The 15,686-nt window shown below is 30.8% G+C and overlaps 1 protein-coding gene across 1 annotated transcript in view; it reads right to left on the reverse strand.

Moving 5' to 3' along the window:
• The window catches only part of Pcd (pterin-4a-carbinolamine dehydratase), a 35,192-nt gene extending 19,695 nt beyond the window's left edge, over window positions 1-15,497 (reverse strand). Inside the window, exon 1 of the mRNA XM_085813933.1 lies at window positions 15,344-15,497. Coding sequence (XP_085670059.1) covers window positions 15,344-15,412 — 69 coding nt within the window. The 5' untranslated portion in view covers window positions 15,413-15,497. The remainder of the gene's footprint in view (window positions 1-15,343) is intronic.
• Between the last annotated feature and the right edge of the window lie 189 nt (window positions 15,498-15,686).

A 15,686-nucleotide genomic window follows, 5' to 3' on the forward strand; every position in this document is an offset into this window, starting at 1 on the left:
GAATGAAACACATTAGAAATATTAATTATAAGCATGCTGTTACTTTACGGAGCACTTGCTGCTTATTCAGACTCTGACACTTTAGACCAATGAAATCTTTTTTTTTTTCTTCCTTTTAATTAAGTACTGCCTGCTAATTATATTAAAAATGACATCAAACAGATTGCTATTCTCTATAGTTTCTCTCTACTTTCGTGCGAACTCTGAAAATTAAGGAGACATATGATGATGAGCTGTATTACGATTGCTGCTTATGCCTAATTGATTAGTCCTAATTTTAGATAATCATCACATACTGTGTTCCACTGTTATGTGTAGATGCCAACCTCAAGATAAAAGTTGACACTGAAACAAAAAAAATCTGATGTGTACACCACATGAATTCCTTGTACGGAATATTAAATTATACGCATTTTTTCTTGCATTTCATTTCAACTTATAGGATTGAATTAACTTATAGGATTCGTCGATAGCGCATAAAGCACAACAAAATAAATGCACTCTTTAAAATATACTATATTTGTTTACCATAGCGTTATATTTAGCGTTACCATAGCGTTATATATAGCGTTACATTTTGTTCATATTATAACTCAGAATGCACAAAATTTATATCATTTGAAGAATTATCTAATCGTTGCCACATATTCTATTCAAATCCTATAATAAATCTAGAACGATGTATAAAAGAAATTAGGCAAACAAAACAAAAAAGAAACAGTTTTCACAGACGATTCAGTATTTCTCATTCAATTAATTCAGTTCTCACTTGGCGGCAAAGCAAAAATACATAAAAACTCAAAATATCTATATTAAAAATTTTGAAGAAAATCTTAAACATTTCCTCGAAAAAATTTCAGGAAGGATTAAGCATGATTTAACTCGCATTAATAAATGAAGGCGTTATCTTTGTTGTTGCCAATTTTAGTCTCTCCAGATGGGCAACAAATCTATTATTCTGCTGTTTCAAATGTAAGCAAACATGTCCGCCATGTTATTTAAGAATTAGGCTAAACCGCACTTGCGGATTTCCTAAAGGCATAAAATCTTAACAGCATCTTAACGGAAGATAAAAACAACATAATTCAATCATTTTTAAACCAAAAATTGCACAATTTACAAACATATAAGAGTGAAGAAACTGAGATCACCGTGCCGGGTAACAGAGTGGATATATATATATAAATATATTAATATACGTTTGGTGCGGCCGATTGCAACCAAAATACGAGGTGCAGGTTATAGCAGTCCCTATATACAAAATTTCAACGTTCTGAGGGTACTCGTTTTCGAGTTATGCGAGATATATGTGTACGTACGCACAGACGCCACGACCAAGTTCCAGACCAAGGTTTAGTGATAAAGTGAAGGGAAAAAGATTTAATATCCCAAAGAAAGCAGGTGAAGCCACGAATTGACTCCAAGATGAAAAAAATCCAAGACTTCCTAAGTAACATCGTCATGCACTTGGATAAAATCAGGCAAGCTAAGACAGTCGCACAGAAAAACTTTCCGCTGGTTTTAAAACAGCGATGTACTTCACGAAAATCGCAGAGGATGAAGATTAAGCAGTAACATCGCCGTAATGATGATATTTAAGGACTTATCTCATTTTCAAAACTCTACTTTGACTTCCCGGGTTCTATCCCGTGCTTTATCATACTTCTCACTTGGACCTGATTTTCTGCTCAGCATCGTTCCTTCGGCCACTTTTAACGACCAGAATTGCCTGACACAGTCTAGCTGCATTTACGCACCCCCCACCCGGGGCGATAGGTGTACACAAGGTATACCTTACTTTTTTTTTTTTTTTTTTTTTTTTTTTTTTTTTTTCAAAATTAAATGGCTTACTTTGAACGATTGGCGATAGCTCTTAGAAGCTGAGGCCAAATGGCGAAAGATTCGCATTTGCATTGTGTGAAAAAAATATTGCTAACAGTTAAGGAATGTAAAAATATGTTGCAAACTGCTAAGGACTGTAAAAATATAAGTTCGAAAAAAAATTTTTTTGAAGCAAGTTCAAAAATTTTAATTAATTAAAAGTTCAAAGAATATACCATAATGAGTCAAAAAAATTAAATAAAAAGTTAATGCCAGCCTTTTTAATATACAAATTAATAAACTGTGTTGGAACCTGGTTATTTACTTGAACATTAATTAACTTTTCTATTTCTTCCTTTAAATCTTCTATTTCAGTACATATATATTTTTATTACAATTATTTGGCTATAAAAAGTGTTACCTATTACTCTTTTAGAAATATTGCAATTGCAATTAATTAGTTTGATATTTTCAAACTGGAAATTCCCCCTTTTATCATATAATTTAATTTTGTAATGTTTTAATTATGAACAGGTCTAGGTATTCAATATTATCTTTATATATATTAGTTCAATTAAGTGTTAAACTATTTGGGTAAATTTTGAATTGTTCAATAGAAGAATCATTTCTGAAAGTTATAATATCATCAATGTATCTAAATGTATTTGCAAATAACTTTAATTCACTTTTATTCAAACCTAGTTGGAATTTATATTCATTAGCAAAAAGAAATAAGTTACATATTTGTGTAGAACTGCTTGCTCTTACTTGAATTCCTTTAACCTGCTGAAAGATCTTATTATTGAATTTAATGTAGGTATTAAATAATGCACAGTGCAGATATGTTTTTTATCTTTCAATTCAAAGAATGCTTAGCATGTCAGGAAAAAGTTGCAGTAGTTGCATTACACTAGTAAAAATTTTGTACAATGGAAGAAAAATATAAACGTTTTTAAAATCATAGCAGTTCATGTTCTTGATTTCTAAACTTTTAAATTTATTGAGAACTGGATCGTTATTATAAATAATCCAACAGTAGTTGTGCTGCTTGTTAACTAGTTGATGAATTAAAATGCAGATTTTTTTTAAAGTTGAATTGCAAAGATGTAATCTATATTCGTTTTATAATTATTTGTACCATTTGCTATATAAATCTAAATTCGAATGGTGATTTATGAAATTTAGGAAGAGCATAAAGATTTGCTAATCTACTGTAATTTGATGGTTGTGTAATTTGTAATTTCTTATGAATTGCTTTAAAAGCTTTTTTGCTATGACATTTTCTTGTGTATTATAGTAAGTTTGTAAGTAATGGCATTATTCAGTTCAGTTTCAATTAGTGAGACATAAAAAAATTTCCAAATAATGCTGAAATTATTACTGGCTTTGTCAATTTTGGTGATTACGAATTTTTGTTTAAAATCTCACATTAGAGGATTCAGAAAATTCCATGGTAAATTGCTGTTAAATTCAACCCTTCAAATTCTTTGCTTCATTTCTTCTAGCACTTCAGCTTTCTAAGCCATAAGCACAGAATTTGGAATATTTAATTTGTAACTGTGAACTCATCGAAATTTTTTTCAATACTTCTAAAACTGTGATTTTTGCCAATTTTCAGTACTGGTCTAAATTTTGTTCCTTTTTTCATTAAATTTCTTAAACGCTGGTTTTGAACTATTGTTAAATTGCCAGTAATAATACTGTTATTACTGGCAATTTAACAATAGTTTAATAAAAGATCTGTGGATGTATACACAGCATCAAAAATCGACCTCTTTTAGGTAAAGAAAAATACAAGTCTTTAATTAGGACTCGTCGGGACTTCGGCGAATCCATATTATCGGTTTTTCCGGATTATAGATCATCAGTTTAAATCTGGTAAGATGGCATGCAGAAATTATAAAATTAAAAATATGAAACCGTAATTTATGAAATAAAGAGCAATTATGATCTATCGGTATCAAAATTTACAAAAAAGAGCTTAATATTTATTTCTTTACTTTATTAAACATTTCTTTCAACGCGCACATGCGTAAAGCATACATTACGCATAGTCGAAATTAGAAAATTGCAACCAGAAAACTGATGTGTATTCGTGATATATATAATGACGAGGAATTTGATTTAAATCATATCAAAGACGGAGTACATCTAAATGAAATACTACATTTAGTAAGGAATTATACGCCGAATAAAATAAAAACATCTGCCCTGAAGATAAGGATAGTGCTGACAGATCAACTTCCAGTTCATTGCGCGCCGCGACGTTCCCCCCCCCCCCGCAGAGCAGCGTGAAATTGATAAACAGATTTCGGAATGGTTAGAGAAACAAAGGATATGCCTTTATCCAATTTTTGCAGCCATTCCACTTTTTGTTTGATGGACATCGAAACACGCTTTCGCTTTGAAGATCCTTTGGCAGCTCCAGAATCGGAAATTCTTTTTGATATAATCGAACGTTCAAGCTTACTTTTATAAAATTGCTCTAACAGTCGACAAAATATTATAAGCCGGATTCAATTAGAAGATTAAGGAACAACGCAATCTGCAACATTAACTGAAATAGATAATTAGACAATTTTCGCTTAGCTTATACCGTCCGCTTTACATTAAACGCGCATGCGTAAACTTATTATGCGCATATGAATTTAAGAAAGTTTGTAGCATCGAGGTCCAGATTATAGATCATTCCGGATTATGGACGTCCGGATTAAAGACTTTTGACTGTATATATATATATATGTGTGTGTAATGATTTTAAAATTACGTAGATGAAGGAATTGGAACTTTAACAGCTTGCAATACTGGTAGATGGCCGAGAATACGGTAGTGGCAGAGTGTAAAACTTGTTGATGCAATTTAGCACAACGTATCTCAAAAAATTACAATCTTTATTTTTTTCCCGCATATCAAATCATCCTTTTTCAGACAAGATGTTTCCTAATTATGTTTGAATATATAAACTGTACTTTAAATTAGAACGTCATCTTAAGTAAGTAAGCAGCAGCATGGTTTAAAAGCGTCTTGCCAGGAGAGCTATGCAGAGAAAGGGGAAGAGTTATAGTACTTTCAGAGGAAGAAGGTTGGGGGAGTGGGAAAGTTTCAGTTCAGTGTTTTGGTTTACAATTAATTTGACTGGACAAGAGGCATTTGCATTAAAGCGTTACGTAACAGAAAAATCTGGAACCTGGGAGAAGAGATGAACCCAAGGGGGGAGGGAATCACCAAATTTAGAATGTTAATTTTGAGGTTGCCAATTATTTTTTGAAACAGCTATCATATTTTGTTATATACATTTATGTGAGTGTTATATGCATGTTTTATTTTAATTTCATTGTTACATTATAATTTTAACCTACTTAGGTAAGGTGTATGCTGGTTATAGTCACATTTCCAAGGGGGGTGCTTGAACCATAAAAGCCTGAGAATGGTTTTTCCAGTGTTCCATCAATACCTAAATTGATGTTTTCAAAACAAATCCTCATCTAAGTAACTGCATAAATATTACCTTCAGAGGTACAAACATAGCAAATGTTATTTACTAATACTACACATCAAAAAGGAACATTTTAATAAAAGATCTGTGGATGTATAAACAGCATCAAAAATCGACCTTTTTTAGGTAAAGAACAATACAGGAAATGGAAATTGATGAAGGTCATAAAAGGATAAAATGTAGCATTTTTTAATACATGATGGAATGGATTAAAATACCACTAACGGATCACGGAATAATGCATAAATAACATAATTATTTACTAGCATTGATGTGTATGAATATATATATATATTTAGTACATAGAGATTCTAGAACTAATAATAACTAGCAACCGAAATTTTAGAACTGTATTGTTTCATTACGCACATCTGCCACAGGTTCAAGGTAACCACATAAAATTAACTTCAGTAACTGGTAATTTGTAGAGCATGTAACCAGTATTTTCTATATCGATTGAGATTATCATATATTATGCAGTTAAGATAAATATAGAAAATTTAAAAAAACTGTAATGAAATTACCAACTATATAAGAATAAATAAGTTAGATACATTTATTTAAATTGCAATCTCCTTCTCCACTTCAGTAACAATAAAAGTAGAAAATACATTATACAGTCAAAAGTCGTTAATTCGGACACCCATAATCCGGAATGATCTATAATCCGGACCTCAAAGCTAAAATCTTTCTGCGCATGCGCCGCGTTGACGCATGCTCATAGGCGTTTTACGCGTCCGCGCAAGACATTTACGACTGCGCATATGTGTCTGCGCAAGTGCAGAATACGTTTTCGCGTCGGACGGCATAAGCTAAAATTATCTAATTATCTATTTCAGTTAATGTTGATGATTGCGTTGTTCCTTAATCTTCGAATTGGATCCGGCTTATTATTTTTTGCAGACTGTAAGAGCAATTTTATAAAAGTAAGCTTGAACTTTCGATTATGTCAAATAGAATTTCCGATGCTGAAGCTCCCAAAGGATCTAGAAAACGAAAGTATGATTCGATGTCCATCAAACAAAAAACGAATTGCTACAAAAAATGGATAAAGGTATATCCTTTGTTTATCTAACCGTTCCGAAATCTGTTTATCAATTTCACGCTGCTCTGCGTGGGGGGGGGGGGACGTCGCGGCGCGCAATGAACTGGAAGTTGATCTGTCACCACTATCGTTATCTTCAGGACAGATGTTTTTATTTTATTCGGCTTATAATTCCTTATTAAATGTAGTATTTAATCTCGATGTACTCCGTCTTTGATATGATTTAAATCAAATTCCTCGTCATTATATATATCACGAATACACATCAGTTTTCTGGTTGCAATTTTCTAATTTCGACTATGCGTAATGTATGCTTTACGCATGTGCGCGTTGAAAGAAATGTTTAATAAAGTAAACAAATAAATATTAAGCTTCTTTTTTTGTAAATTTTGATACCCTTTAGATCATAATTGCTCATTATTTTATAAATTACGGTTTCATATTTTTAATTTTATAATTTCTGCATGCCATCTTGCCAGATTTAGACTGATGATCTATAATCCGGAAAAATCGATAATCCGGAATCGCCGAAGTCCCGATGAGTCCGGATTAAAGACTTTTGACTGTATCTTTTTTTTTTTTTTTTTTTTTTTTTTTTTTACAAAAGTATGTACATGTAACATTGTCTAGCTTTTTAGAATTATTTTCTAGCTATGTTGTTGAAAATTATTTCTTTCATGCCTTTTTATTTACAATACTCAAAATTTTCAAAAATAAAATAAAATAAAGAGCTAGAATTTTAATGCGAAAATGAAATATAATGTATAATTTATTCAATACAAAAAAACAAAATCCTACAAAAGTTATATTTTTTTAATGAAAATTTTTTAACATTTGTCTTTTGATTATGTGCTTGATATACGCAAAAAAGATTTGACTGATTTCTAATATAATTTATCCCAAAACCTAAACAGAATTATGTCTTCTGTTACATTATTGAAAACTATAGTCTTTACTCTTGTCTACAGTCTATTTTTCTGAAGAAATATTTTATGCATTCAAGCAGAATTTATTCTAATATTGGTCTGTACCCAAAAGAGATTTATTTCCAGGAAAGCTATGCATCCTGTTCAAATTTTGAACGTTGTGTCAAATGAATACAGAAATGTATTTAAACTTGTTATGAATTTTCATAACATACATTCCTGCTGGTATAATGAAGCGAAGTTAATTTTTTTAAGTGATACAGGTACTATTCTGTTATCAGAATCAGATCCAGATATATATGTATGCATGTATTAATGTTCATGTACACTGTATGCATGTATATATGTATCTATGTATATATATATATATGTATATATGTATCTATGTATATATAAGTAAAATTGTATGTGTGTATACATATACACACATACAAATATACATGCACATACATACATAGACACGTGCATGCATTCATACATTTCTGAATCCGGTCCCAATAACAGAACAGTACTACTCTGACATATACAATATCATAATCACAGTAAAATTTATAAACTTTAAACAACCCACTTCTGTGGAAATAGTTTTGTGCAATTATTTGCATTCCAATTTTATTACTAATTTGAAACTATTTATTATACAAAGATACTATTTGATTGCATAGGGCAGGCACTAAACATTTTGCAGCCTGCAGGTCCTAAATTCTGCTACCTGATGCCTCCAAAAATTCAAAAAGTAAAAGTATAGTTTAGGGTACCCCTTGGCGATTTTTGGCGGTACATGGATACCAATTTTGTGCAATTCTTTGACTCGTTATTTTGGCTTGCGAAGCGGCGATGCTACACAAAGCCAAAATAACAAGACAAACAATTGCACAAACTTGGTATCCATGTACACATCGACTTATTTTCACTTAAAATAAAATCCCCGAATTGCACAAAAATGGCATGACGCACTCCTTTGACTTTATCCATGTACACGTCGACCTTTTTTCACTTAAAAAAAAAATCCTCGAATTGCACAAAAATGGCATTGCGCACTCTTTTAACTTTATCCATGTACACGTCGACCTATTTTCACATAAAAAAAAAAAATCCCAGAATTGCACAAACTTGCATTGCGCAGTCCCTTTACTTTGTCCATGTACACATCAATATATTTTCACTTAAAAAGTCAAAGGAGCACCAAATTCTACAATATAGGCAAACAAAAAATGTATAATCTCAATAAAATACATTTTAAACCAAACAATAAAATAACATAAAAAAGGAAAAACATTTTATACATTTAAGCACTACCAAAAGCAAATATTCACTTACCATGATTTTTGAGTTTGCTTCATACACCCAGAGCCATGTAAAAATCAAAATATCAATCGTACTCAAATGACTTTTTTCAAACCAGGTACTCTTTCTGATCGAATGCTTTGCATAGTGACCATCTGAAACTTTCTTTCTCCAAACCCATCTAAACGGTCTTTACATTCGACTAAACGCATATCCTTCCTACGTAGAGGACACTTATAATGGCTACTAAGTAAACCTTCATTTACACACCAGTCAATTAAAGCTCTTTTCCCCTTTCGCTCCAAATCATACAGAAACTTCAAATTAATCTTACTACATTCGGCCTTTCTACTGTCTAAAGAATCAAACCAACACACACCACAAAAACGCTTACAAAACATCCCATGATTCAAAATTTCCCAGAATCATGCACCCGATTACGTCACAATAGAGTTTCCATAACATTCAACTACTCAGGCTACCATAAATGAAACAACAACTTGGAGATAAATCAAACAACAATTTCGTCATAATACAAGGGGTACCTTAAAGTCTACTCTACCCATTCAAAAATTTCAGCAACCTTTAAACTCTATTATCCAGTGTCTTTCCTAAAGTCTAAAACTTTAAAAAAGACGCTAGGCTTTTATAATCTCTAAATTTTGGAGTTTGATGCTTCTTTAACGTACATACATACACTTCTGAATCCAGTCCTGATAACAGAACAATTTAGGGGGACAACTCTAAATATTTTGTCCCCCTAAATTCTTCTGCCGGTGCGGCCGCACTGGTTACTTTGGCCCTGTCTATACAACAGATCACTGTTTAACACCATTAAAAATTTGCATCCAATCTTAATATTTAAGCACCTGAGTCTGGAGGTAAACAGTTACAATAGCTACCGGTCTTCAAAAATTCAACATATAGAATACAGGATCAGATGTTTTTACCTTATTTGATTGAAGAAAAGAATTATTGAAGCTGGAGTTATACATTTTTATAGTGTTTGTGTAAGAGGCTTGAAACAAATATTTCCCATTAAGAAATTTCGGCTGATCTTTGGAATATGGTAACTGGTAGTTTGGCGACATTTTGGAGGCGATAAAGGTTACTAGGACATTGGGAATAATGTGAGAAGTACTGAGTTCCGATTACGCATTATTTTGTGTCAGGGAAATAAGAGATCATGAGATATGTCATGTGACATTAATGGACGAATCACTGTTCTTTAATCGGAAAAGGGTGTAAATTTTTAAAAATATCTGCTGTACAGCATTAGTTTCATTCTATGTTCTGTGAAACAGTGTTGTTTAATATTTGGATCCCATGGCCCTATATAAAGAATCCAAAATTTTTATTCCGTTTATGTGTAATTGAAAAGAATTGCTTAATTGCGGATAATTATGAATGTCCAACATGTGGGTATGAAATGAGATTTTATGAAAGGAAGGATATTACAGATAGTTTGAATGGCGTTAGATAAGTTTGAATGGCAGTGCAAGAAATCTGGTGAAAATGGACATTTTGTGATCCGCCATGCACTCAAGATTTTGTAGAAGATTAGGTAAGTTAGTATTTTTAATTATTTGAGGATATTATTTTTATGCTTTGTTCTAAATGTAAGGAGTAAATAAATTAATTTGGTATTATTGGAAAATTCTTATTAGCAATGATTTAGTTTAAAGTAATTACGATTGTAAGCTAATTTTTATTAATTTAATGTATGTGCTTATTTATATTTTAAGTAGTGTTTTTTAATTTAATTATATTTTAATTTAATGATCGCGATTTTGAGAGTTATATGTTTGTAGTATTTTGGAATACGTTTGAGTAGAAGTAAATGTGCATGGAAAGAATTTAAGTATTTGACACTATGTATTTAGAACCATTTTTAATGTTTGTGTTAAAAATTGGTATGAGGTTTATAATAGAAAATTTAGAGGGAAAAGTTTTTGGATATTTTATTTATTTTATATGTGCAAATGTTCATCCTTGGAAAGGGTATATACTTTTTTGCGATCAGATAATTTCATATATGTCCTTTTTATCGAATTTAAAGATTCACAAAATTTTCATGCATTTTCGTGAAATTTTTCGAATTTATGAGAAAAAAGCAGTGTACATGGATATAGTGAAGAGTGTGCGCAATGCCACTTTTGTGCAATTCTGGGATTTTTTTTTAAGTAAAAATAAGTCGACATGTACATGGTTTAATTATATTTTAATTAAATGATAGTTATTTTGTGAATTATATGTTTGTAGCAATTTGGTATACGTTTGAGTGGAAGTAAACGTGCATGGAAATAATTTAAATATTTGACACTAAGTATTTGTAATGCTTGCGGCATGAATTCGTTGGTGACGTTTATAATATAATAGATGATTTAGAGGTAAAAGTTTTTGGATATTTTATTTATTTTATATGTGGAAATGTTCATATTTGGAAAGGGTATATAGTTTTTCGCGATCAGGTTATTTCATATATGTTCTTTTTACCGGGTTTAAAGATTCAGAAAATTGTCGTGTATTTTCGTGAAATTTTTTTAATTTATGAGAAAAAAGCAGTGTACATGGATATAGTGAAGAGTGTGTGCAATGCCATTTTTGTGTAATTCTGGGATGTCTTTTTAAGTAAAAATAAGTCGACGTGTACATGGTTTATGTGTATGTGTTATTTTGAAAAATGCGTAAGAAGTATGGTATTGTGGACTTTTTCCCAATTTTGCAGTTAATATTTGTCATGATTAAGCAGTTTTGTTCCATAAAATTTCTAGCATAAGTGTAATTCGGCTAGTAGATTGTTGGAAAAAGTGTTGAGTAAATAAAAAGAAAAGAAACATGTCTTTACTTCGTGAAGACAAAATGGCGGCGAAAAAAAAAACAGAGGGTTGCTGTAGCAGAGTTGGTCGCCAAATTTTCGCCAAAGAATCGTTAAGTTACCATAATCCAAAGATCAACCGAAATTTCTTTGCCAAGACACAAAATTCATGTAATGAAAACAATAATATCTCTTATTTAGGTCTTGAAAATAATGGTACTCTTCTCTTATCAGGACATAGATTCAGAAGTGTATGTATGCACATATGTGCATAAATATATATGTGTGTACACAGATACATATGCACGTACATATATACATGCATATATGAACACATATATACATTTCTGGACCTGGCCCTGATAACAGAACAGTACCAAAATAGCTTTCTAGGAAGTATTCTGAAAATTTCTAAACTTCACATTCATTCTAAATAAAAGTGCAGAATTTTCATAATTCTTAGTTCTTGATGTTATTATAGCAGGTGTTTCAGATAATTTTAGTTAAGAATGTTTCATTTCTGGAAGAAATGAACAATGAAGAGTTGCAAAGTTTCATGCTATATTATGAAAAGTTTTAAATAAACATTTTATGTCAAGGCTTTACAGGAATTCTGGTAATCATGTACTATGCCAGGGGTATCCAAACTTTTTAGCCTACCGGGCCATAGGGGCTCTTTCCCAAAGCTTCGAAGGCTAAGATCCGGTTAATTTATCATATCATGGTGACGCAAATATGATGAACAGCATACACGTTTTTAAACCAGGGAATGAGTGAGATTTTGTGATTGGATCTACATGCTATGATCTTACGAACAACCTTGTTTTTTGACTTTAATGGAGTTTTGCCTAATATAAATTTCTTAAAGCTATTTTTAAACATTTATAAAATTATACTTTTGTTCTAGGATATTAGATATTTCTTTGGTTTAGTATGTACTTTACTTTTTAATGGATTTACCTCTCCATTGTCACAATTTATCATCACATTTTGTTTACATTTTCATCAGGTGCAAACTTTTGCTCATAGGTATTTTTTATTTTAGGCAAGTCTTGTGTGAAAAAATCTCCAAAATTAAAACAAATTACAACATATACAGAACAAAATTAAGATTTAAATAAAATCAATACTGAAAATTTCTATGAACCAACTGCGTGTACTACTATGAAAGTAGGAAAGATAACTTGTGAAACATTTCTTCTTGTAAAAAAATACGAGAATTTTTTACGCCCTTGTACAAAGTAAAGAAAATATTTTAATCACAAAAATTTCTGATACCATATTTCAACAAAGCTATCCAATTTGACTGCTCTCGAAACCATTTGAACATTCTTTCTTATGCGTGATGTATGTATGTATTTATCTCGCATAACTCAAAAACGAGTAGCTTTCAAATGTCAAAATTTCGACTGCTATAACATCTAGTGGTTGATCTTTACATTATGGTAACTTAACGATTTTTTGGCGAAAATTTGGCAACCAACTCTCCTACAGCAACTCTCTATTTTTTTTTCCTCGCCGCCATTTTGTCTTCACGAAGTAAAGACATGTTTCTTTTCTTTTTATCTACTGAACACTTCTTCCAACAATCTACTAGACGAATTACACTTATGCTAGAAATTTTATCAAACAAAACTGCTTAATCATGACAAATATTCACTGCAAAATTGGGAAAAAGTGCACAATACCATACTCCTTACGCGTTTTTCAAAATAACACATACACATAAACCATGTACACGCCGACTTATTTTTACTTAAAAAAACATCCCAGAATTGCACAAAAATGGCATTGCGCACTCTCTTTACTATATCCATGTACACTGCTTTTTTCTCATAAATTAGAAAAATTTCACGAAAATACATGACAATTTTCTAAATCTTTAAACCCGGTGAAAAGAACATATATGAAATTACCTGATCGCGAAAAAGTATTTACCCTTTACAAATATGAACATTTCCACATATAAAATAAATAAAATATCCAAAACCTTTTACCTCTAAATCATCTATTACATTATACACGTCACCAACGAATTCATACCGCAAGCATTACAAATACTTAGTATCAAATATTTAAATTATTTCCATGCACGTTTATTTCAATTTAAACGTATACCAAATTCCTACAAACATAAAATTCACAAAATAACTATCATTTCATTAAAATATCACTAAACCATGTACACGTCGACTTATTTTTACTTAAAAAAACATCCCAGAATTGCACCAAAATGGCATTGCGCACACTCTTCACTATATCCATGTACACTGCTTTTTTCTCATAAATTAGAAAAATTTCACGAAAATACATGACAATTTTCTCAATCTTTAAACCCGGTAAAAAGAACATATATGAAATTACCTGATCGCGAAAAAGTATTTACCCTTTCCAAATATGAACATTTCCACATATAAAATAAATAAAATATCCAAAAACTTTTACCTCTAAATCATCTATTATATTATAAACGTCACCAACGAATTCATACCGCAACCATTACAAATACTTAGTGTCAGATATTTAAATTATTTCCATGCACGTTTACTTCAACTAAAACGTATACCAAATTCCTACAAACATAAAATTCACAAAATAACTATCATTTCATTAAAATATAATTAAATTCAAAAACACTACTTAAAATATAAATGAGCACATACATTAAATTAATAAAAATTACCTTACAATCCTAATTACTTTAAACTAAATCATTGCTAATAACAATTTTTCCAATAATACCAAATTCCTTTCCATCTTACATTTAGAACAATGCATAAAAATAATATCCTCAAATAATTAAAAATACTAACTTACCTAATCTTCTTCAGAATCTTGATTACGTGGCGGATACACTTTTCTAATTCATTCAATAAAATTATTGAAAGATTTTTTCTGCGAATTTTTCCTCCATACTTCCTCCACTAAATAAAAAGCAAACTTCTCTTTATCACAATGCCTAAATACCCATTTTGAATTCACTTTAGTTAGGGCCACGGGATCCAAAAATTAAACAAAACTGTTTCACACAACACAGAATAAAGCTAAATACAAAATTTCCACATTTTTTCCCGATTTCCCCCCTTTTCCGATTAAAGAACCATAATTCGTCCATTAATATCACATGACATATCCCATGATCTCTCATTTCCCTCACGCAAAATAATGCATAATCGGAACTGAGTACTGCTCACATTATTACCAAAGTCCCAGGTAGTAACCTTTATCGCCTCCAAAATGTCGCCAAACTACCAGTTACCATATTGTAAAGATCAACCCATCTAGTTTTGCTCCTGCCTGTTTGCTTGCAATTGGCTGTGCCAAATGTATCTATATATTCCTGCATTATCAATATAATAGACTTGATAATTAACTGATAAGGAAAATGTTTTGAATAGCATAAACAGATTTTAAAATAATTTATTTCTTTACTTGTTACTACAGCTTGATACTGTAAAAGAATCATTTACACCCAACAAGACTTCTGAATTCGAAAATAAAATAAAAATCTCATAAAGACTTCATTATTAAATTTTAAGTGCATCACTCAAACAGGACATGTGTGATCCTAATGAATAAAAATACAGAATAAGAATATATGCGTATACGAAGATCTTTGTATTAGGCGTGAAATAAATTAATGCGCAAAAAATTAATTCAAGAATAACTATATAACACTTTAACAGTTATACTCAAATAATATTTATGCAAAGAACAACCATTTTAATAACAAATTGATATAACATGAACAATGTTAACTGAAAAAATACAATAATATTTCCTAACTAACTATTCCAACAAGTGAATAAAGTGAATCAACGATTAGAAAAGCAAATTAATAATTTTTACATTTTACTAATACATTAAGAAAATTAAAATAAAAATTACATGGATTTTGTTCCATGTTGCAGTAAAAAAATATCTAAAAATGCAATTATTGCACTGTGTACCATTTTGCTGCGAATACTAACAAATACTGGCGAAATCACAATCCTCTTCGCTACCAATCTTAACAACATCTGAAAATTGATAAATTAGCAGACAATAATGCAAACTGAAAAGAGCTACAAACGTTGCCATTCATCCTAAAGTAAAATTAGGCATTTTTATGTCAAGGGAAGGTTATTTGTTTTCAGGCTTAAAGTTAAGCATTAGGGAAATAAATATTTCAAAATTTCAATTTTATAGGTATTTCTTATTTTTCAATAGGAAATAAATAATTATATAAGGCAGTATTCTGTCTTGATTTCAGCCCCTCTGTCATCTCTCTGTCAAGAAATCGCATTGAATGTT

The sequence above is a fragment of the Stegodyphus dumicola genome, chromosome 1 (genome assembly GCF_044657685.1).
Source record: "Stegodyphus dumicola isolate Sdum_Otavi_A_Nest chromosome 1, ASM4465768v1".
Taxonomy (NCBI): domain Eukaryota; kingdom Metazoa; phylum Arthropoda; class Arachnida; order Araneae; family Eresidae; genus Stegodyphus; species Stegodyphus dumicola.